At 38.7% G+C, this 24,184-nt stretch overlaps 1 protein-coding gene across 1 annotated transcript in view; it reads left to right on the plus strand.

Moving 5' to 3' along the window:
* Window positions 1–24,184, plus strand: part of EPB41L4A (erythrocyte membrane protein band 4.1 like 4A) — a 117,731-nt gene that overhangs the window by 36,494 nt on the left and 57,053 nt on the right. Inside the window, exons 2-5 of the mRNA XM_041472707.1 lie at window positions 12,362–12,466; window positions 19,202–19,253; window positions 19,708–19,786; window positions 23,380–23,477. Of these exons, the coding sequence (XP_041328641.1) occupies window positions 12,362–12,466; window positions 19,202–19,253; window positions 19,708–19,786; window positions 23,380–23,477 (334 nt within the window). The remainder of the gene's footprint in view (window positions 1–12,361; window positions 12,467–19,201; window positions 19,254–19,707; window positions 19,787–23,379; window positions 23,478–24,184) is intronic.

The following is a 24,184-nucleotide window of genomic DNA, read 5'->3' on the forward strand; positions in this document are numbered from 1 at the left end:
GCAAAAAATTTGTTTTTTGGGGGGGGGGTTTTTTTTTTGGTTTTTTTTTTTTTTTTTTTTTTTTTTAATTTTTTTTTTTACATTTGGATTTCAGTGAATAGGATTTTGTCCAAATCATCCACTAAGCTAAATTTACTGTAAACAAAAGTAATGCTGCCAAAAGTCTCATATTCAACACAGACCAGAGATGGGTAATTTTGCCTTAGAGATTTTTGTTTTTTTTTTTTTTTTTTTTTTTTTTTTTAATTTTTTTTTTTACATTTGGATTTCAGTGAATAGGATTTTGTCCAAATCATCCACTAAGCTAAATTTACTGTAAACAAAAGTAATGCTGCCAAAAGTCTCATATTCAACACAGACCAGAGATGGGTAATTTTGCCTTAGAGATTTGGACATAACCAAGTACGTTTTGAGCAAGTTAAAAATTAAAGTGGTGATCTGTTTGAAATGCAATGGTCTAGTCTGCAGAACATGTCATGACTTGCCTGCAGTGAAAGAATTGTGTTGGGCATGTGCAGTATTTAAAATAATTCCTTTAAAACATGATCATTTGAGGTTCATCCAGTGCTCTGTGGCAGGATACAGCTGTAACAGAACTGGAGATCCTCTGCTGGAGACTCCTGGCAATACACCAGTGGCTTGCCTGCAAGATCAGGATTTAAACAGAAGAGTTTTTACAATCAGCCTTCAGTTTCAAAGTTTAGTTTGCTTTTCTTGCAGTCATCAGTTTTTTAGTCTGATTACTGGGAGATAGCTGGGACCTGTGTGCTCTTTGGGTCCAAAGAAAGGTGATTAAGCTCATGAGTCCAGTAGCTCCACTGTGAGCAAATTTTAGGCTAAAGGCTTAAAATCTTTCTAACATTAATCTAAAATTCTCTGCCTTAAAAGTCAGTAATGAATTTTACATTTATGTAAATCTGAATGAGTTATTTTCACATCACCAGTGAAAAATTTAAAGAGATTTTTGTTGTCTTCTGGTAATAATCAACTACTTTTTTTTTTCCCTAATGTGAAGTTTGTGATTGCATGTCCATAGTCAGCAAGCTGTTTTAAAAACTGTTTTCCTTCTTGCTTGAGATGTGTAAGTGGACTCATAAAGTATAGCAGATAGGAAAGGGTGGAATGCCTAGGGCATTTAATTAACTAACCTCGTTAGTGTGATAATGGCGATACTGCAAAGATGTCTTTTTCAGTGGAGTCACAATACTGAGACTATGAGCATTAAGGGGTTAACTGCTTATATCTCTGCAACTTCCGCTAATGTGCAGACATATTTGTTGGTTTTGTACTAAATATAAAGAAAGAAGGATCTGGTTCTGCAAAATTATGTGTGCCATGTTTGTGTATAGATCTTTATACTATTCTTATCACTAATCTGCCTATAAGATGGCAGTAAAGAAATTTATCCACATTTGCACTTGTATATAATGGCATTATATTCTCCTTCATGGAGATGTATTGTAGAGATGCTAATTAAGGTGAGTGGTTTTTCCTTTTTTTTTTTTTTTTTTTTTCATTATATGGAATGTTCTTGTTAACTTACATAGGTAAGCTTCCGCCATGTATAAAAATGTAACTCTCATCTATGTAAGTACATATCATACATATCTGTTGGGGTCAGTTTGAACAATGAAGGGAGCTTCAATCTGAAGCCATGGGAGAACTCTCTGTGAGTCAGACAGGATCTGATACCCAGGATTCTCCAGTTCTGTTATGCAAATAGTTATTGGAAAGTTCCTTGTTCTCTGTATTGCCATAGGATAGTTTTTGCTGCAGTAATTGTAATATTCTGAATCACGTTTACCTATTGGATCCTCTGTTTAAACCCAACCTTAACCCCTCCCCTTTCCAAAATACATAAATACCCCTGAAGACCCTGGACCTCAGCTTTTTCTGGTTTGTTCCTTATACTGTGTACACTCTTTAGTCTGTTGTTTTTTTATTATATTAAACTTGTTTTTCTGGACAACTGGATCAACGGTCTCTCTCGTTGAAGTCACCAGAGCTGGTTCCCGGAGAAACCTCCAGCCAACCATCCGGGCTAGAACCAGGGGGCTTTACGTAACATATTAGACCATGTATAAAATGCTGTGTTTCTTGAAAGTTCCATATCAGCTAATTAAAATCTTCTGCAGGAATAGGTTTCAAGTCAAGGTATAGCAGTTAATTGGTTTGTAGCCTCACGTTAAAAACATCTTTCCCCAACAACCTTGGTATGTTAAACATCTCTTAAAAATAAAGAGATTGTGGTCATTTTATTGATGACTATGTGAACACGTAAATTGTGTTTTCTGGTTTGTGCAGTTCCTATATCAGATAAAGGCACTTCAAAATATACTACCCATTTTAGGGATCCAGTGAGGACTAAGCAGTGAGAAAGTAGTGTCCTTGCTTGAATCACTGTGATTAACACCAAGTCACTACTTGAGAAGTTTAATTGCTGAAAGGAAAAAGAATGGAGGTCACAGGGAAAGAAAATCTCACTAAAATATGCCATAGTTTCCCTTGAAGTCACACAGAATACTTTGTGCATTACCTTTTCATAGGGAGATAGAGGAGTTATCACTACAGTTCCTTGCCCAAGAGCTTGTTCAGAGTAATATTGACTTTTTAATGAAATCTCTGAGGAAATAGCTGTAAAGTCAGTGTGAGAAGCTTGTAGGAGAACTTTGCTGAAGAGAATGTGAAGGGAGAGCGTTGTTAGCCCTACTGGAGTTGGTTGTTCTCTTTGTAGGTTTTCTATTTATCAGTTTTCAAACTCTACAATGAATTATTTCATAATGTTTTTTCAAATCAGTTTACCTATTTCCATGAAAAGAAAAACCAGGCAACTTTCATCTGAGAAACTCTTGGAGCAAAGAGATTACAATTGCTGTCAACATGATCACCACGCCAGAGATACATTGTTCTCAATTTTTTTTTTTTTTTTTTTTTTTTTTTTTTTAAGATATGCCTAAAATAAGCCCATTTAAGATGCTGGAATATCTCTCTCAGGAGAGATTTCCTCAGACTTTATCAGTGAAGTCCTGTTAGGATGCTATCTCACACTGGCCCTGTCAGGTCCCGGTGTTCCTGATGGTTGAGTTTGGGCACCAAAACTGAAAACAATTTTCTTGCATATGGAGCCGTCAAATGTGTCTCTGGGTTACTTGTCCCACAATATAAGAGTGTGGAGAAATTTCCTATCTTGATTCACGTGGGGACAAGGGCAAAGTCGGCAGGGGAGAGTGAAGAAACAGTTTGGAGGTGGGTCGGAGTGGTGGAGGGAGGATTCAGTGCAATCCGCAGGAACCAGTGCGGATGTCTGGCTGGGGGAAGCAGCAGTGTCTGCGACAAGGGGGTGTGAGCATGGAAGGTGCTGTTAGTGCTCTGTGGAATGAGGCAGCATGTGGGAAAGTTCAAGGAACTGGGAAGTGGTTCGAGAAAGCACGCAAAACCCCCTGGGTTACACCATGGGTAGATCTAATTAAGGAGCACAGCACTGGCAGCCAGGGATGAGCAATGATGCCAGGGAGGAGACAGTGATAGTCCTGTGTGAGTTGCAGGGGGAGGGGAAACAACTGGTGGTGACACTACCACATTCACACAAAAGAATGAATTAATGGTTGGCAGGTTCTCTCGATGCTTTAAATTTGCGTGTGTTGCCATTTTAACACTTGCGTTTTGTGTTTATTTCTGTGCAGGGGTATCATTCCACAAAAAAAAAAAAAAAAAAAAAAAAAAAAAAAAAAAAAAAAAAAAAAAGAGGTTGTCTTGGGTTCTATTTTATCTGAATATGCAGGGCTGGAATCTGCAGCGATTCGAGGACTGACAGCTGAATGATTCGGGAATTGATTGACAGCTGAATGAGGCACTCTGGCTGTGAGTGTGGGTGTGAGGGGCCAGGGAGCACTAGCAGAGGGTGACAAGAGCTGGGAGCTGTGATGGATACCTCCTTTTCATCCCCCTCTGCTGCCGCGGCTCCGTGAGCGTCCTTCCTTTCCCATGCACGGGCTTTTATGTTGTGGTTTTTTTTTTTTTTTTTTTTTAGTCAAGCCTGTTAAAGTTGAACGCCGCCCAGCACCAGAAAAATGGTAATATGAGCCCATGCAGTGTGTGGCACTGGATAACATCTCTTCCGGACAGCCAGAAATTCTAGAAGGGGAAGGAAAGAATGCAGGTGTATAGAGTTCCCCATTAGCAGCCATTATGGCCTGCTAATGGGTAACTTATTCTTGTCCTGGTGCAAACATGTTGACTGCTTTTTTTTGTGCTTGGCATTTGTTATTGAGAATCTTTGGAAAACTATTTTTAGAACAATATACTTGCAGTGTATTCTCCATTGCTCTAATGGGAAATGTCTATTGAACAAAAATGGAGACTTTTTAAAAAATGTCGATCTTCAATTTTTTAAAAATATGAAATTCCAGATGTTTATTTTGAGAAATTAGGAATTAAGTTTCCAGTATAATGAATCAGTTTTCTGGGATGCACCATGGCAGCCAAATTATCAAAGATGTACAGAAATCATGTGTACAATTTTCAGGATAATATATGTATTCCTTTGCCTTCTGTCTGTCACCACTGCAGAAGTAAGTAACTAGGTGGTGTCAGGCCAAATAAGAATTTGAACTTCATCAAATGGGAAAGAAAACTTTTAAATATTAAAAATCATAAAGTGTTTGCGAAAAGCTTTTTGGGATGTGAGTGGCTCTGTGGTGGGCAGGACTCCCTCAGGTTTGTGGTGGAAGAGGAAAGTTCCAAAGATCTGTGTGCTTTGAAAGGCTTGTTGAATGGGGAGAGCTACTATTTTGGTTTTGCATTTCCCCCTCTCTTTCTTCCCTGAGTCACCTATGCCAGAGCTAGGGAGAAAAGGTGGCTCTGTCCAATCAAGAAACATACCTTCTCTTTGTCCTTTCTGTTGGTTTTGCATCTGAGAAGGTTCCACTGTTCTTCTTGTAACTTTTTTCTCTTGTAATATCTCTTGACTGATGAGAGAGTTCAATTTACAGAATCAGATGGTAAACAAAATCATGCTAGCAGCATTGCTTTTGAACAAGGAAAATATAAGAAATTATTAAAAAAGAATAACAGCTTGATAGAGGTTTCCAAGGTGTGAATTGACTTGAAGGTGAAGATTTAAGTCTCTGTGTTCTATATGTTGTAGCCCTTACTCTTGAAAATGGGGATTTAGAAAGAAAGAGTTAAAAAATTAATTGAGAATCTACTTGGGAATTACCATCATAAGTTGCTGACTTCATGATCAGAACACTGATGAGACTTCAAGCAATGGAGACTAAAGGAGGGGGAAGAAAAACAAGGGGATGACACAGGTAAAAGCCAGAGAGCAGCAGAAATAATTATCTTAAGAAAAGAAGAAGCAACTTGAAGGCAAAGATGTTAACAAGGCTGAGAGCAGGTGGTAAGCAGGGCAACAAATTGGGGTTTTGCTGAGGGAGAGAGAGCATGAGAAGGTGGTTTGTTTTTTGCTCAGCCTAGTGGAGCTCTGTACAAACAAGCTTCTGCAGGTATGCTCAGCTCTGACAGTACAGCTATTCATTCTGAATGAAAAAATGGCAAAATAAAGGATTGGCAAGATGTTCACTGACGTTTTCTCCTTCCCATTCTTCTTGCTCCTAAAAGTTTCCCAGACAATCTAACACAGAAAACCTTCTAACCATTCTGCCAGATAATAGTTTGAGCCAACTTCTTATAATGAGAATATAACTTCATTACTTCTTTAACAGCTGAAGAGATAGTAAAATCCCTGAGCAGTTTGACAGAGTGAGTGTCTAGTCCTTAATTTTTAACATTTCTCTTTCTGCAAAGCCTTTTAGAGTTCAACACTTTACTGACACTTTCCCTTGTCAGTTGCACTTAAAGCAGTTAAGCAAAGTGACATATTTAAATTTTTAGTCCCTGTGCTCTAAAACTGCTTTGCATAATCAGTTTAATATGTTCCATGAAAATGCATGCAACACCTAATTTAAAAGAGGTGTTTAAGTGGACGGATGGATGGATCTTTCCATAGGAAAAGATAGGGTGTTAGAATTGAGGCTGTAGTACCTCAAGTACCTCTCTTTGGCAAAAGGCAGAAATCACAAAATTACAAATAGGAGGAATGGAACCAAATATGCCAGGACTAGATGACTGATACAAGAGAGATTATACCTATGTATTTATTCCTCAACTGATATTTTGCATGTTAGTTGACAGAACCAGCATGAGAAATATTGCCATAATAAAACATAACAAATAAAGGAAGAAAAATAAATAAGGCAAAATATCTAAAAAGGAGACAAAACACAAACCAAGAATGCAAAAAATAAGCAGCAGCAAAAACCCCAGACTTTTAAAATTGCATCAAGTTTATATGAGAGATTCCAAGAAAGATTTCAATGACTGCAGAAACCATGTCATGAAACTCACCTAAAAAACAGGGGATGCTTACTTTATTTAGAGTGAATGCGCCAAAAGTACGTACAGCATCCTTTCTCTGTCAGGGTAACTCTTCTACCAAGTGCTGTACCATGGAGCTGCTCACCTCCCAGAGTAAAGGGCCCTCTCCTGACAAGAAGGTACACCAGGTCACACAGCTGTGAGTGAAGAGCAGTTTCAAAAAGTAGAAAAACAATAGCAACCTACATCTTCACCATTACCAATGAGTGGTTGTATTCTCTATTTTTTAATTTCATTATTACTGTCACAATTCCTTTCTTAGGTGTAGATTTATTCAAAGTACATTAGAATGATGGAAATGTTCATTGGTATTCAGTTCTTCAGAGAAGCTCTTTTCTGTGAAAACTTGAAATGCATTATTGTTGGTAGCTTAACTCATCTGTCATCATGGTGAATGTAGATGCTAATGAACTGGATAATGTTAATATCAGGGGAAAGATTAGAGGATAGATTTTAAAATAAAATTTATATGGCTAGAATTCCTCTAAACAGAACCAGTTGCTGCCATTTTGTAAAATATCATTCATTGCAGAGAAGAGATCAATTTTAAAGCACTAGTAAGTATTCAATTACATTTCCAAAATTTATTTGTCTTCCCATTACATATTTGCTTGCTCTACTTGCCCTTTGTTGTCTTCATTGGGCTTTGATTAGTGCTTAGAGCATTCCTTTTAATGTGTGTGCAAGTCCAAATTGCATTGCTATACCATGTAAGTATAAATATACTTGCTTACATCTTCTCCCCAAAAAAGGACCCCACTGAACCGATATCCCATAAGCCAAACATTTTTAAAGCATAATTTCTTTAACTTATTTTCTTCTGTGTTTCAGAGTCAAGTAAATTAGCTTATATCTATCTGTGACAGTGCCTCAAAGTGCACTCCAGCCAGTAGTTACAAGGGGAAATGTTTAACTGGCTGGAGCCCATGCTCCTAGGAATGTATCCCTCTCACAAGGAGGTTGCCTCTGAGCAGATGAATTTGTGATAGATACAATAATTGCAAAACCAAAAAATATGGTGCATCTTCAGACATTTTTTCTAGAATAGTGTTTTCTGACTGGAATGCAATGGATTGACCACTAGTGAAAGCTAAACTGATTTACAGGTATCTTAATATACAGCACTTAGAATTCTAAGTTATCTGTAACATCCAGGCAGGTCAGACACCGTGTCAAGTTCTTGGCAACAGTGATAGGGAGGTCTGCCTCTGCAGAGTTCTGACTGCAAGGAGTTCTGACACAAAAACCTCTGAAAATATGTTGGCATGTCTGCTGCCAGTGAAATACAAGCAGAGAGGCAGGGATGGATTAATGCTTTTTGGATGGTTCATTTTAATGATGTATACTTAGGACAGCCTGTGGTGTTTCATTTGTATTCGTTAAATTCTCAGTTCCTCAAAGTATTTACTTCTGTTATATGATTGTGCTGGGGAATGCCTTGCACATATAAAATAGCACTAATGTAAATTCTTCTCTGTTTGGACATGCATTCTGGAAATTAAGGTTAAGCTGTTTCGTCTGGGTGAATATTTGTAAATGTTTAGCATTTTTAATTTAAAGACTTTTCTGGGCTTAAACACATGGTATGCAAATTGAGGCCTGGTCGGCATACTGCCGTGGGAAAAAGGGGTCCTCAGTCTTCGTTGTTAAAAACCAAGAACTTTGATTTCAGAGCTTCATGCCTTGCTGCTTTTGTCAGGGGAAGGTGATGAAAAATTGCAGTGGTGTCTAGTCTTCTCAGAGCTTGAGGTAAGGAGGAAGAATAGGCTAAAGAGAAAAGTGAGAAAATGCTGTTTGGAGACACCTATTTCTGCTCAGTGTCTGCTCACTCTCAGAAGGCAGCAGATTGTGTGCTGCCTTTGTGCATAATTTTAATTTCTCGTTAGTAACCTTTACCTAGGGCAAATACCACAATTTGGTCTCCCAAGCATGCTGCATCAGGGGGGACTCTAATGGGCATCTCAAAAGGCAAAGGTTATGTTCAACCTAAGTTCTAAGCCCTTTTTCTGAGCAAAGGCTCATGAATCCTGCATCTTCCTTAGCTTTTTTTTTTTTTTTTTTTGGGTTGTAAGATGTAGAGTGTGTGGATTGAATTATTTTGGGAGAAAAGCACTGTGATGTTTGCTTGATCTAAAAGAGACAATAGCAAGAAGCTTCACTACCTATAGCACTTTTCAACAGAGGGACTAGCATCCTAATGGGGCGGAGATTTTTTCTTTAAATTCAGTTTGTGTCAGTAATAGTTCTGATGTGGCCTCCACTGCTCTGTACAACACAAGAGAGAAAATTTAAAACTACCCAACAAGAAAAACCTCACTGGAGCTAAAAAGCAGTGAGTTGTGTGAAATAGAAGAATTTCTGATGTCTAAATATAGAGTAATATGAATATGTTAAAACACAGAACCCTATGTACTGCTTTTAAAAGAATAATTTCAATTTGATTAAGAAAACAACAGCTAAATCAGCCTCCTCCTGAATGTTCTGGCTGTCCTTTAGCCAGTATAAACCTGCCTTTCTGGTTTATGAAGCCACAGTGCTAACATGTAAAGCAAGATGTTATGACTCATTGAAACAATTCTTTGTTCTCTCTTGAAAGCATTGCTGATGGTATTTTCAAATGTACTTGGGTTTACCCCTAAGAATACAAACCTTTTGCAAGTCTGAGCTTAATGCAAGGCAGATTATATAATTTTTGCAATGCCACATGATGTGAATGTAATCCTGTTAATGTCTTTGATAGTTTTGGTTTCCAGCTTTGCTGAATTTTGCTGTAATTTTATCAGGGGAAATAAGATAGTTTCTCTTACTTTGCAAAACTATGAGCAAATGCTGTAAAAATGTGTTTCAGGACTGAGAAGCAGTTATTAAGGGATTCATCAGCAAAACTTCTTTCTTGATTTGACTTGAAGATGCAAATTGCTTGCATGAAACCCTGAAATCATGCGGCTAAAACTGAGAACTTAAACTGAAAATGAGTATGCAGTGGTTTCAGCAAGGGTCAGTGTTTGCTCCCCGGTGCTGGGAAAATACGAGGTTAAGGAAGGTGAGGTTTGAAGGGTGTGAGAATAGGTCCTGGCTCATCCTGGCTGTTCCCTTGAAAAGCACTTCTTTGTGTTCAGCAGGCTGTGCTGAAGGATGTGAAAGGGATTGGCAGAGAGGGCTGTGGAGACTACAACATGCAGTCTGTTTTGGCTGAGGGTAACCAAAGCACTGAGCACCTTGCTGCTGTAGAGGTGGAGAGCTCCCAGCCATTGTAAGCTGGATGGGTTTGCTCAGCCTTTCCTCAGTCAGACCACCTGTTTCTGCAGGACCTGCAATTATTGAAGTGTTAACTGAGCTGTGTCAAAAGAGAATAAATTAACAGGCCTTTATGTTTTCTATCTGCCTAGCAGTATAAGTAAAAAACAGTTTAAAAGCCTTTTATCTCTGAAAGGAAAGAAAGGAGGCTTTAATTTTAACCAGGTCAGGTATATGCATCTTTCTTGGGGATAACTCACCAGCTTTAAGGTCCATAGAAGGAAAGCTGTCCCAAAAACTCCTTGTGCATTCCTCAACTGAATGAAGCAGAAGACTTCCGTCCACGAAGGGTAATTGCATTCTAAACTGGTGCAGAGTCATGTAAGTTGAACTCCTGTATGACTTAAGCGTCTTTGATTATTCCCAGGATTGTGTACTGTTATTGTAAGTAAAATAATACTTACATTATTGAAATTGACAACTTCATCTTGGTGGCTCAATGTTTCTCAGTGCTGTTAATAAAACGAACCGATGTAAATAATGGTACTGGTCAGACAAGGAGTGGAAAGCTCATTGAAAGAAAACAGATTTGAACTTCACACAGTCACAGAAGCTGAGCAAGGTTTGGGTGGGAACCACTCAATGTGTCCTGTGAGCCATGTAGGCACCCCTTTTTTTACCTTCTGCAAGGGTTTACTCACCTCACTGTGGTTAACTGTGTCAAAAACTATCGACTCTGGGTGGCTGATGTTGGAGATCCTTTAGTCTGAAATGTTCTCTGAATGTTTAGTGCCCAGATAGAAGTGTTGCCATCATTTATCTGCATGGATCATTTGGGAGTCAGGGCTGCTTGCTTATTTTGAACCTTTCTTTTGTCTGTTTCTAAAGATGCCTATCCAGCCCTAGGTTCCCAAGACCTTGCTATACTGTTTAAATGATGATGGAAATAGTTAACAATGCTGAAGGTAATTTGCCTTATATGACGCAGAATCATAGAACATGCCAACTGGAAGGAGCTCACCAGGATCATCAAGTCCAATAAACAAATGATGAGATAAGGATGTCCTTTTGAGTGGGATATCTCCTCTGCTTTTTTTGAATGACAACTAATTTAAAAATAAAATGAGCATGGACAATTACTACTTCAGTCTTAAATCCCTACCGTCTAGTAATCAAACCTGTATTTTTAGTATTTTTAAGGTGTGTTTTGTTATGTTCCAACTTTTAACTTTTTTCTGCAGTGCTCCTGATAGTCACTCGACAGCTTGACTTGCCTTATTCTCACAACCTGGCTTCAGCTTCTTGTTAATGAAACTGATGATAAAATCACTGGATTGCTCTGCTTTATCCAGCTTGATAAATTGAGATGTAGTAAAATTCTGCTTACCTTAATCATGTTTCCCCCCAGACTGCCCTCTGTTTTGTGGCTGATCATTAAGGCTCACTGTATACGCTGAGGGAATATGTAATTGCAGTTGCCTGATGTAAACAACCAGTCTGATGGAGTTAAACAAAGAGAAGCTTTAAAGTACATCTCCTAATTTAAGCAAATATATAGTAAATCTGGTGAATAGCATGGATATCTACCAGAGATATTTAGCTTGCCATGGCTTGCTTAGTGTGTGAGTGGCCACCTGAAATTGTTGTATTGTCTCTGTGCATGGGATTAGATATGAATCCTGACCAAATGCACTGCTGAAAAAATCCCAGACCTTCACTGTTGTGATGTGACTGATACTTCACCAGCAGAACTAAGTTAAAGAATTTTTTAATCAGTATTATTTGCCATTTTAATTTTGAAATTATCTGTTCATAAGCTAGAAAATGAAATTGCACAAACAAAATCTCACAGCTTCCACTTTCTGTTTCTTTTTTCTGTGATGATTTTACTACAGTCTAGTAGTTTATAAAATATGAAGCAGCTAAGCAAAACCTATTATGAGTCATGTCCATATTTTCTGGTGGAATTTAGGACTGTAATCATCAAAGGCTCTAATTGATTCTGAGAGGGGATCATTCTGTGTAATTATTCTCCATCATCCTCATCTGTTTTTTGTTGGCTGTCAGGCGAACCAACAAATAAGCAGCATTCAGGTGGAAGTGAGCTTTTTATAGAACATATTGTCCCCAACATTTTTTGCAAATACTGTCGTAGACACTTAATGAAGTGCTATTTAAGAAAAGAGTGGGATTATTTCAATTCAGGGTGTTGGACTGTTCTCCCTTCTACTACCAAAAATATTGTACAAGAAAACAAATAAAATTAACCTTCTTTACAAAGATTAGTAAAAGAGAAGTTAATGATGCATAATTTAGGTCTTAAGGGCAGTTTTGCCTCCTGTTCTCCATTGTCAGAGTTTGAGTGACAGGTCTGTACTGGAAGGGTGAGTGGGATTTGGAAAATGCTGTGTTCACTAGAACTGTGGGGTTTTTGTTTGTTTGTTTGTTTTTCTGTTGGTATTGTGTAACAACTACCTTGCCAGCTTCCTAATAGTATTTTACAGTGTTAGTTTTCAAACATGCAAAATATTTTCTACTGTACTGCTGAAATTTTTGTTAAAGGCACTGGGAACTGCCTCTTTTTTTTTTTTTTAGACAAAGTTAATTGAATGCATGAATGCCACTGCACATAGCTGACAAAGGCAGAGCATCTTTGTGAATAGGCTCTGTAAATTCTTTCCCACAGAAGTCAACGAAAGGGTCGGTTGTCCTGGGCTACGTATTTCGTCACTTAAACCTGGTGGAAATAGATTACTTTGGGCTGCGCTACTGTGACCGAAGTCATCAAACGGTGAGTAAAAGACACAGCAGATTGGATTTGCCATGTATAAAATTCACCCTGTTGTCCTGTTTGCCTCTAAAGCATTCGATTGTTATACTTCCCGTAACTTTCACTGTTTCCTGGCTCAGGTTTCCAGTAATAATTTCTTTTGTTTATTTCGAATAAAGTCTTGGAATAGCCATTAACATCTTAGATAGAAATGAAATAAAATGCTAAATGTTGTTGAAAACTAAATTAAGAAAGTACAAATAGTAAAAAGTTATTATATGGACATAGGATTGATATTTTTTTCTCTTTAATACTGTGCCCTGAAGCCTGTGCCTGGTGCTCAGTTCTGCTCAGCCTCACTTGGCCCTGCAGTGCCTGGGAAGCAGTGTCCCTGAGTGCATCAGGCCTGCTTCACTTGCTGCAACACTGGCCAAACACCTGTTTCAGGGTGCGTGGGGCAATGCCCTTTTCATTCTGCCTGAACCATCTCTGTGTCCCTAAGCCCATATTCTCTAGGGCCTCCTTGAAAGGGACTCACCCCACATCTGAGGCTTTTTCCACTAGGAAATTACCATTTTAGACATACAAGGAGATGTTTCAGCCAGGCTGAGATGTTTCAGCCAAAGCAGGTAGTGTTTTGGAGCAGTGCTGTCTGCCCCACCAAAGGCTTGTGCTGGACTGCTGCAGGCAGAGGTGAGGAGCAGGGGGTGCTCAGCAAGAGGAACCAGTGCTGTATTCACAGGATGGTCTTCATACAACGTTAAAATTATGAAGGGAGTAGTGCCTGGCCTGTGGTTAAATTAGGTCCAGCCATTACAGTTTTGAATGTAATTTTACAGTGTTTTGTGATGATAGCACTGCACAAGACCCTGTTTCATCTATATATAGCAATAACTTATTGAATTGGCTAAATATTTGCTGATTTCTTCTGTTAACCAGAAGTTGATAATGTAAAGACTGAATTTAGAACAGTATTAAGCAGGTTACTGATTGCTACTGAGAGCTACAGACTGCCCCACTCCCTGTAATTTAACTTCTGTGCCATTGTCCAGAAATGTATTCAGTTCCTTGATGAGCTTCTAATCATTTTATTCCATGAAGATGAAAGCCAGATTCAGCTGTGAGTTAACGGTAGACAGTTAAAACTAGTGCTTTTGATTTCCTGAGGAATTTGAGGTGTGAATGAGGAGCAGATAGGTATTTTTGGTCGCAGAAGTGTTTTCATTGTAGCTGTGGTTGTAAATAAAATAGAAATTTTATTTCCCAGGCTGTTCCTGGGAATATTTCCAGAAGCATACACAGGGTATATTCAGTGGTGTGTATGAAAATATGAATATAAAAAGGGATTGCACCTCTATTGTGAAAGGGACACACAAAAGCACATTTTAGGGCACATCCTTTTGTTCTACTTTTTCTCTCATGTGGTGCTCCAGTGGTGTAAATTTAATGTTAGCTTTAGGCTTTATCCTCTGGTCAGCCCAATGTCAGGAAGACACTGATTCTTGATTTTCCCATGGATTAGGAAGGTGTTTATCCCACTTCTGTCATTTGCCTGCTCTTACACCAACACTGGCCTTGTCATGTGGATGCAGGACCTGAGCTGTGTGCAGGGTTATGGAGTCATAAGTCATCTCCTGCCCATCCATGGAGATGCTGCCACAGGGACTGCCAAGTGTGTGCTGCTGCCCTTGCACCTGGGCTGTCGTGTAACAAACCATTGTGAAAAGGCCTGTTTGTGTTGTTTGTCTGTGTAAGGATAACGAAAAGCTGATGCTCCTTCATCTGAAAAGTTCATGAATGAGCCAGACAGTGCTACTGTGTGTAGTTTTATGTATTTTATGATGTGTGGTTTTACGCTGTTAGCTTGCTATTTTTAGTGAACTCTTGTAAGCTCTTAAGAATGGGCAGTATAATGGAAAGTTCACACAACAACCAGCACCTTGTGCTTTAGCTGTAAACATATATTTAGTTGCATGCTGACTGTGGCTAAAACTCTCTGGGCTGTTGTGGGAATTAGTTCAGTAATGACTGGCAAGAAGCCTAGGTCTGCATTTTGGATTGGGTATTTTTTGGATCGACCAGAGTAGATTTCCTAAGGGAAGAGGAAAAAGGTTACCTTGCTAATTAGTTTTAAAACCATGGTTCTGAGTTAGTCTCAGAGGGAGAAAAGTGTTTGGGGGTTGGGCTCCTATTAATGCATTGCTTGTGGTAAGGAAAGTTTTATTATTTGTACTGTCAGGTTTTTTTGTCACACTATAGATTTAACTGAATGATGAACAAAGGAGCATAGACAAAGCTATGTATTTTAAAGAACACAAATCCGTCACAAAATAAGCATTTTTCTTATTAAGGATTTGAAAGGAATTGTTTGGTTGTTTTCCCCATTACTCTTGCATGCCTCAGCACTTCCAGGTGGTCTTTTAAGTGCTGTGTTGGTGAGCTACCTCTTATGTGGGTGGTATCATAATTATTTTAGTACTACCAGTAGGGCTTTAATGAGTGAACAAGGTTTCACTGTGCTACATAGTGTGTATGAATGTGTAGCATTAAAATGGTCTCTTCTTGAACAGCCAACAACAAACTTATTGGCCTGTGAGAACAGCTGCATGCAGCAAAGAGATTGACAGAACTGGGTGGCACTTGCAGGGGCACGAACAGTAGGATAAAACATAAATTGGATGACCCTGTCTCTAGGGTAGTAATTTGGTCACACATTACACACATTTCACTTTACTGACATTCCAAACTCTCAGTAAAAGGACAGTATTCAAATGGAAAAATCAAGCTTTGGAAGATTACAAGTTGATGTCAGAAGAGCATTATCTATATCGCTTAGAGCTCTGAACAAGACAGGTCTCCAAAGGAACAACAAAATGTATCTTCTAATAATTGGTTAAAATACAATATTTAATAATGAATTAAAAATTCCTTTATATAAAACTAGAGCCCAGTTAACAGATGGGTTCAGCTAATGCCGTGTCTTGTCAGTAGTGTTTCCTAATAGTGCCTCTGTTGACAAGCTATATGTGGTGCTTCTTCTCATGTGGTATTTGAGTACCTTTCTTTGTGCTGCAAATTCTTTTAAAAAAGACCAATTTTCTTTGAGTGCCAGAGGATCTCTAACTGTGCTTCATCATCTAACCTTCACCTGAGCCTTTTGCATTACTACAGAGAGTGCTGGCACCCAAATTAGTGTAAGTTGACACCAGATACTGTCCTCATGGCTCTCAATGTGGATAGTGAGCTGGGTCTTCCTGGAGAGGGCATTTGTGTCTTCTGCCTCATCCCCCAGGACTCTGTGCCCCATCTACTATTTTCAGTGAGACACAAATCACTGGAATATATGTCGCAGAAGCTGAGGGTGGCTTAGGAAACTGTCCAGAGTCACAGAATCATTAGTTTGGAAGAGAACTCTGGAGATCACCCAATCCAACCCCCTGACAAAGAAGAGTCAACTGGAGCAGGTGACACAGGAGCACACCCAGGGGGTTTTAGGATGTCTCCAGAGGGGGAGACTCCACACCCTCCCTCGGCAGCTCTTCCAGTGCTCTGCCACCCTCAATGGAAGGAAGTTCTTCCTTGTATTGAGGTGGAAATTCCTGTGTTTTAGTTTATGCCATTGCTCCTCATCCTGTCACTTTGCACTATTAAAGAGTCTGGTACCTTCCTCCTGGTACCTGCCTTGGAGATATTTATTTGCATTAGTGAGACCCCCCTCACAGTCTTCTCTTCTCCAGACTAAATAGGCCCAGATCCCACCTCTCCTCATAAAAGACATGCTCCAAAGCCCTCACCATCTCTGTGACCCTTCACTGGACCCTATCCATTAGCTTCTTATCTCTCTTGCACTAGAGAGCCCAGAACTGGACAAAGTTTTCCAGATGTGCCTCACTAGGGCTGAGGAGAGAAGCAGGATCACCTCCTTCAACTTGCTGGCCACACTCTTCCCACTACAGTCTCTCATTGCTTTAGTATTTGGGGAAAACAGTGGCCCAGGGGTGTACTTCTCCAGGGGCTGGGTGAACTGGTGCTGGAAGGGCTATCCTGCCACTCCCGCTGCTGCTTCCTGCTGTGCTGCAGCTCCCAGGTGCTTTACTACTGCCTTTATGGCTTTGCCAGGGGTGTGTAGGATAGCCAAGCTAGTTAGTAGTCTGGAAGAGTCCAGTATTTTATTAAGGCACACAAAAGGCAGGGATAGCAATATAATACATGATATGTCAGGAAAACCTGAGCAGAATTTGATGAGGGAAAGGGTCCTCCTGAAGCCCAAAGGTGTTCCCATTTGTGAAATGCCAAAAGAATCATGCTGTATACAAAAAATAGTACAGCAATAAGAATATTTACAACAGTAATATTCTTATTTTTTGACCTGATAGTGCTAATCTGAGCTACTATAATCAGAATGTACCACATACTGATGCCCTCCCAGGGCTCTAAGAGGAGAAATACAAATACAGAAAGACGAATCATTATATTTATTCATATTGCACCATTCCCCCACCCTGCAATGTAGGTGTGTTTTTCTGCCCTGCTAGAAGGAAGCTCTGTTTGAGCACACAACCCTAAGGATACAGCAGGTAGGAGGTAATCCATGGCAATAAAGGGAATTAATACCATACAGTGTAGAGCATATTTTATCTTCAAGATCTTAGAAAAAAAGTCAAATTGTACTTAGCTTGTGCTTTGTTGAATGGAATTTTTTAAAATGGATTTTTACACTCATCCCCAAGCATGATATACTAAATTATCTAGGAGGAAAGGGAATTTGTGTGTGTTAAATTAGATGAGATAACCAGTGGAAAGAAAATGGAGACTGATAATGTTGAGTAGAAACAAGAAATTTTAGAAGAATATTATTGGATTAAAACAATAGACACTAAGCTGATGGTCAGGTGAGTTACAGGTAGTAAGAATAAACTTTTAGAGTGCAGCAGGATCAGTTCACTGATGATATCATAATAACTATAATCTATATAACTTCAGATTCTAAAAACAAAGATAGTAGCATTAAATACACATTTACATGTAAGAATTACCTGAAAATTTTTACATTTCTTACATGATAGGCACATCCTGAACTCAGCAGATTGAGGTTTTTTGCACTGAACATTTGCAGGAAAAATCTGATACAGCAATTCCAATTCTTAGTGTTGTCTTAGGCTGTGGGAAGTCTCGATAATTTCAGATTATAATTGAAAAATGACACATTTTCTCTCCAAAATTTTGTTTCTTCCTGTTGTAAATGTGATCAAAAACTAACATCTTGATTGTGAGAATCTAATTAAGACAGTCCAATATTTAGTTTGAAGTTGATAGATCTTTCTGCCCAGACACTTCATTGATTGATACTACAGCAAACATTTCTACCTAGTTAATATTTTGTTTCAAGCAGGTTCATGGAATTTGACCCAAGCTTAACCCTGTGCAGATACAAAAAATTAAGTTTCCAGATTTGTGGTAAAGTTCTTGGATGCATGCTGCTTACATAACTGGCTTGTATGGGAGCCAGATTTATAAAAGCACAAAGGTCAAAAGAGTCCATGTATTATTTATGCTGTACTTTAAAACATTTTTAATTTAGTTTCTACCTAAAACTTAAAAGGGAGTTATTTTCTTTAATAACATTGTACCTTTTTAATCAGTCTTAGTAAATAAAAAATTATTAAAGTAATACTATGTGTGTTTGTAAAGAACAATTAGTAAAGTAGTCCCTTTAGTCAATGGATAGTTGCATTGGTTAGGACTATTACAAAACTAGTATATTTTTTTACCACTTTCCACACATTCTGTAAATGTTAAATACTTCTTATGGATTTGCAGCGTTGATCCCTTGCAGCTGGGTGAGGAGGTGCTGGGTCCTCCAGATCTCCGCAGCAGTGGTGAGCTGTTTGCAAGCCCGTGCATGGGGTGCAGGTGGGAGAGCACTGGGGAGTGTCACAGGGGCTGCCAGGAGATGAAAAGGGCAAAGGCAGCGCATCAGAGCTGCCTTGGCATGCACCACTCCAGGGTTTGTTGTCAGCAACTGCTGTGCAAGTGCACTGGATTAATGAGACACTGGTTTTTTGTTCCATTTCTCTTGGCACTTCAGTTTATCAGCTTGGTGGCGTAACTATAGCTGACACTGTTTATCCATCTGTACAAGCATTTAACAAGTATCTAACACACATTACTGTGTAGGTGTGCCTAGGTGCGCTCTCAGGGCCCTGGTGTTGGGGTTCTTGGATCTCTAAATGATCTCATCTTTACTGTTTGACTTTGGCTTGAAAAATGCCTTTGCATTATCCATGAAATTCCATTCATCTTTGGCTTGCAAATAAAATGTTAGAAATCTCCCGCTCCTCCCCCCACCTCTTGGATTCTTCAGGAAAATTTTGGCAGCCTTTGAAATAATAAATAGCTGCACGGTCATTTTAAGCATGGGTTTATGCCATGGCCAGAGTTAAGTACTCACTGGAGAAATGAAAAGGCAGATGAGAGTCTTGTCTCTTCTCCACCATACTGAAGCATTTAATCTCACCTGTGCTGATCTCAAGACCTGTGGCACTCACAGAAAAACGTATTTTCTCATGCCAGCTGATACTTATTTTTACTAGCACAAGCAGAAGCATTCTCTCTTCCAGGGCTGAGAGTGCAGATCCTCCTGTCAGCTCAGTATGAGGGAAGGAGAAGAAAAGGTTAAGTGGTATGAATAACCAATTGTTCTGTGTTAATTTTCAAAGTTAAGTAACTAATTTCCATAAATTGTCTGTCTCACAGTACTGGCTGGATCCTGCAAAGACCCTCGCTGAACATAAAGAATTGATAAACAGTATGTATTTAATTTGAACTTAAAGGACAAAGATGGAGTAACAATGTTCCATCTACACAGTTGGCGCAATATTCTAGTCACAACAGATTTACAGTTCTTAACAAGTTTGTTATTGCAGTTCTTTGCTGTATCAAAATTTCACATGTGTATTGCACATGGCATCATTTAACAGTGTAATTATTGTCCAAGGACTGCTGTGTGCTTAAATTTTGTTTTAGGCTAATAAGTGGTGTATCATTAATTAGTATAATTTTATAGTGGCTGTGATGCCTCTATCAGCTTAGCATACCATAACCATTTGCTGTGTGAATGTAACATTTTTTCTGAAAATTTCAAGTTTAATAAAATGTTAAGATAGGCTTCTTAGTAGCTGTTTTGTCATCAACTAGTAACAATTAGTACCAATTAGCAATTCATGACCACTCACTTTTACACCAATTTTTTTTCCCTGCAGCTGGACCACCATACACTCTGTATTTTGGCATTAAATTTTATGCAGAAGATCCATGTAAACTTAAGGAAGAAATAACAAGGTACAGTATTTAATAAAAAATAGTTTGTTGATCTCAGGCTAGGAATACATTTCAAGCAGGTGCATATTGTTGTGGTGTGCCTGGGTTGGTTTTTTTTTCTTGAACATCTGAATGCTTGAACATTGGTGTCTAGTAAGAAAATTGTGAGTAACTTCACAGTGGTTGATAGTGATGACTGTTAGGAAGCCCAAGAAGAAAATATGGTCTCTGGCGCATCAAAAATCAAAGGGCCTTGATGTGCCTTTTTGATAGTGGGTTTTTTTTCCCCATATTTTCAGTAATGCATTGTTACAGCTGCATTTATACTGTGCTACAACCAAGTTTAGAGTTTACTTGGATATCAGATATAGATACAGGGAATTTTCTTCTTTATTGGCCATATTCCAGAACTGTTTTCAAGGGGATTTCTTTTGGACTTACTAAAAATATGTGAAGGAAATTGAAGAGTTGCATGCCTCTGATTCTTTTACCTAAGCTTGTCCTCTGCAAGGTATGAGGCTGCACGCAGTAACACATACACATGCTTGCACACAAAGACACACACACATGGTTATCTGAACTCTCTCACAGCTTCGGGGGTATCTGTCTGTTTTATTTATTAAATGTCTCGGACAATTAACTTTAGGTTCAAAAGGAAATTTGAGAATTTGGGTAGGTAGGCGGACAAAATTAGTGTGCTAGCTTGCATTAACAAATACGTCTTTTGATGTCTTAAGAATGTGGGACATGAGGATTCATTAGAATGCATGCAAGGTTTTTAATTTCCTAAATCAAAGGTTGCAGCACAGGCAGAATATTTTTCTTACTCCAGAGTGAGAAAATTCTTTTGTTTCCAACTGGCACAACAGGAATGGAAGTCTCCAACTTAACAAGACCCAGGCTGGCCTGGTAAAAATAAAAAATGCTGTGACTTGGCAGGGAAAAGAACATAACCTGGCAGTGATGGCATGCTCCTGTACTGTGGAAATTTGTTACCATTTTCTTGTACTTTCCCAGAAGAGCTTTAAATCCTCCTCACAGGAAAAGAAAGGTGTCGCTGGGAAAGGGAACTTTGGCCACGGAATCTGTTGTGATTGCCTCCCAGCAGGCAGGATGGAGACGGGGGGCTAAATTTCTTCCTTTGCCCTGTGATAAGGCCAGCCAGTGATCTACACTGCTGAGTAGTGTGCAAATCCAGTCAAGAAAGTTTTCAGTGTCATTAGGAAGCCTCTGGTCATGACCTGACAATGTATGGTCACGCAGAGCTGGCACTTTGGGTGGTACAGAAGGCCAGCCTAGGAAAATGATATGATGGTGTTGGCAGTCTTCTATGAAACACATTGAATAGCCAACCGCCTTCAACATTAGTGAGCACTTATTCCCATAGGCTCTAAAATCTTGGAAGGAAGGCTTTTAATTTTTCCGGGAAATAACACTCCTCCTCCTCCTCCTCCTCCTCCTATTACCATCTCCTTAGAATAATTTGGGTAGGAAGGGACTCCTTAAGGTCCTTCTACTTAGGAGGCATTAAAGACCCTCTTTTTCTTAATAATAATAATAGTAATAATAATAATAATAATAATAATAATGTTCTGCCTAACTGTGTCATTCCAGTGATGTGTTAACTGCTTTGTGCTAATCGATGTGTTTCTTTGGAGCATGTATTTATTACTTTAATGGACATGAGAGCTAACTCTGTTGTTATTAGATTTTGATGATCTGTGCCATTACATGATTACTCTTTGCAAATAATGAAAACCTGTCAAATTTGTAATTGCTTTGCAGCAGAATCTGTCTGGCTTGTTGGCAAAAGCTAATACTGCCATGTTTGCTGGCTGTGTTTGCTAGAGAAAACTTGCAATTAGGCACTCTAATATATGCATGACAAACATAGGCACACAAGATGAGACTGCTTTAGCTATAGGTATAGGCAGAAGGCCTGGTTTTCCAAGGAGCTCAGTGGTTTCAGTGGGAATTGAGATTGTTCACCTTACAGGAATCACTTAAGCAATTAACAGTGCAGGATGCAGGGGTGTTTTGAGGGTTCCCATGCTACTTTATTTATTTTGATAATACAGAAATATAGGTACCTGCTCCAAGGATAATATATTTCTAGCATCCTCTCCTTCCAAGCTCTGCTCTGTAGAGAAGTATGGGTGTGCAACAGAAATGCACTTCATGTCAGAAAGATGATGTTCTGTACTCCACAGAGGATGTAAAATCTTCTTGGTCATTATCATAATTCATACAGGGAAGATTTGTCTAGGTAGGATTGCAAGCATAGACTAGAAGCAGGACTGAGGTATTGCTTAGAGTGAGGAAACACTGAGTGTCTGTGCTTTCTGTTGCCCCGACATATTCCCAGGAAATTCCTGTGCTAATGCCATTCCTCTGAAGTAGAGAACTTTAACCATTTTTTAGAGGATGGTCATTCCTACCAAAACATCTGTCACAGCACAAACTCTGGGGGAAAATCATTAATCAGAAAGATATGGGTATCTTTATTCAGAGGCTCATCTGACAAAGCCCAGAAAATTTGATAGGGTCTTAAGTTTTCTGAGTCAGATATCATGTAACCTGCAGTTTGTAAACTTTTCTGAAATCAGTGTAGGTGCACCTTGAACTTACAGAGCATTCCAAAGTGCTTTCATAAATTACTTGTACTAACGCAGAATAAATTATTTGCATAGTAGCTGAATGGCTCTATGTAGTTAAAGTTGAACTAGTGGACAATGGAAAAGCTATATTGTTGTATGGAAGACCTTTATTTTTTTGGTAAAAAATTACCTTCATTGTATTTTTACATTTTGTAGGAAATCAGCGCAAGAAATTAACTTAGGATGATGTGAAACACTGCATAAATCTCTTGTAATAAAACCAAACAAAATCCAAATAGTGTTTAAAAGATTTTGAATAAATCATTATGGAAAGTTGCAAAACTGCAGATCCTGTATATAATGGCTTGTTATCTTGTGTGTTCCATCTGCTTTGGGCATATTGATTCATTCTAAGTGGTCTCAGCTTTATCAAGTGTAGAAGCAGGTTATGACTTTGAAAATTACATTTTCACCCCTGCTATCACTATTCCAAGTAGTACCCTGTGCTACAACAGATTTAGTTAGTTGCTGATGGCACACCCATCCATCTTTTTCATGGGCTTCATCAAACTTCCCTGCTGCATTGTAGTCAATACTCTGGTATGTGGAGAGGAAATATTTGAGTAAGCAAGCATCCTTTACACTGATCCTGTGATGAGGTTAAACTTTTGCCCTTTGATAGATTTCTTGTTCCATTTTTCTGACTCCTATACTTCTTCACCACTTCCTGACTGCTCTGTGAAAGCCAAAAGAGGGAAATGACATTTTAGGGACATAAGTAGTTGCCTCTGCACAATATAAGTGGATTGGAAAATAGGGAGTGCTCCCTTTCCTGGGTTCTTCCGCTGGATGAATCTTAGTTGTTTCTTCAGTATCAGTAGGGGAAGTGGTTTAGAGGGGAATACAGGCATTTACTGTCACATAGTTATGGTACATGGTATGTGCACATTTAAAGGAATAATTTTGAAATATTAATTTGAGTTAAAATAACAACTTTTTTTTATCTCTATGTTTTAGGTATCAGTTTTTCTTGCAGGTAAAGCAAGATGTTCTACAGGGTCGTTTACCTTGTCCAATCAACACTGCAGCACAGCTGGGAGCATACATAATTCAGTGTAAGTTCTCCTGGCCCTCTGAGAGCTTATTCCCTTCAGTCCTACATTGTAATTAATTTTAAGTGATGACTGAAGACAGCATTACCACTTTATGCATTCGCTTCCAAACAGAAGTTTTCAGATTTCACTTCAAGAGCTGTAAATAAATGACCATTCTGAATAGATAATGCAGGAGCAATATGGAAGTTAATGTAAAGAAGAAACTTTAAAATCAGTCTGAAGACTCTGCTAAACATTATTTGCTTTGCTGGGGAATATTTTATCAAGTACTCAAGATTTTATGACTTTGTATTACAGGTAGAGTATGACAAAACCTTCATCAGAAGATTTTCAGATTTCAAAGGCTATTGGCAGCCTCAAATCTGGGAAACACAACATTATCTCAAAAATTACATTATATCAATATGAATGCAAGTTTACTTAACGGGAGGATATGATTTGACCTGAAGAATTTTAATTTTATTTAGTATTTATCTACATTCATTCATCAGTAGAGATCTTTTCAGGGGTGGATGTTATATGCTGCATGCTTAATAGAACTAGTAATCAATTAGAAAGGAGCTGGCTATCTACTGGAGTTGTTATTCTTTTTTCATTACAGCTCAAGATCTATATTCAAACAGAATTGCAAGCAAAAGTTGTGTGAAGTGTCATGCTGGGACCTCTATCTGTAATTTTTTCTGTGTTAAATTTAGATTTGTCTAAAG

This window comes from Pyrgilauda ruficollis, unplaced genomic scaffold, assembly GCF_017590135.1.
Source record: "Pyrgilauda ruficollis isolate IOZ18807 unplaced genomic scaffold, ASM1759013v1 scaffold299, whole genome shotgun sequence".
Classification (NCBI taxonomy): domain Eukaryota; kingdom Metazoa; phylum Chordata; class Aves; order Passeriformes; family Passeridae; genus Pyrgilauda; species Pyrgilauda ruficollis.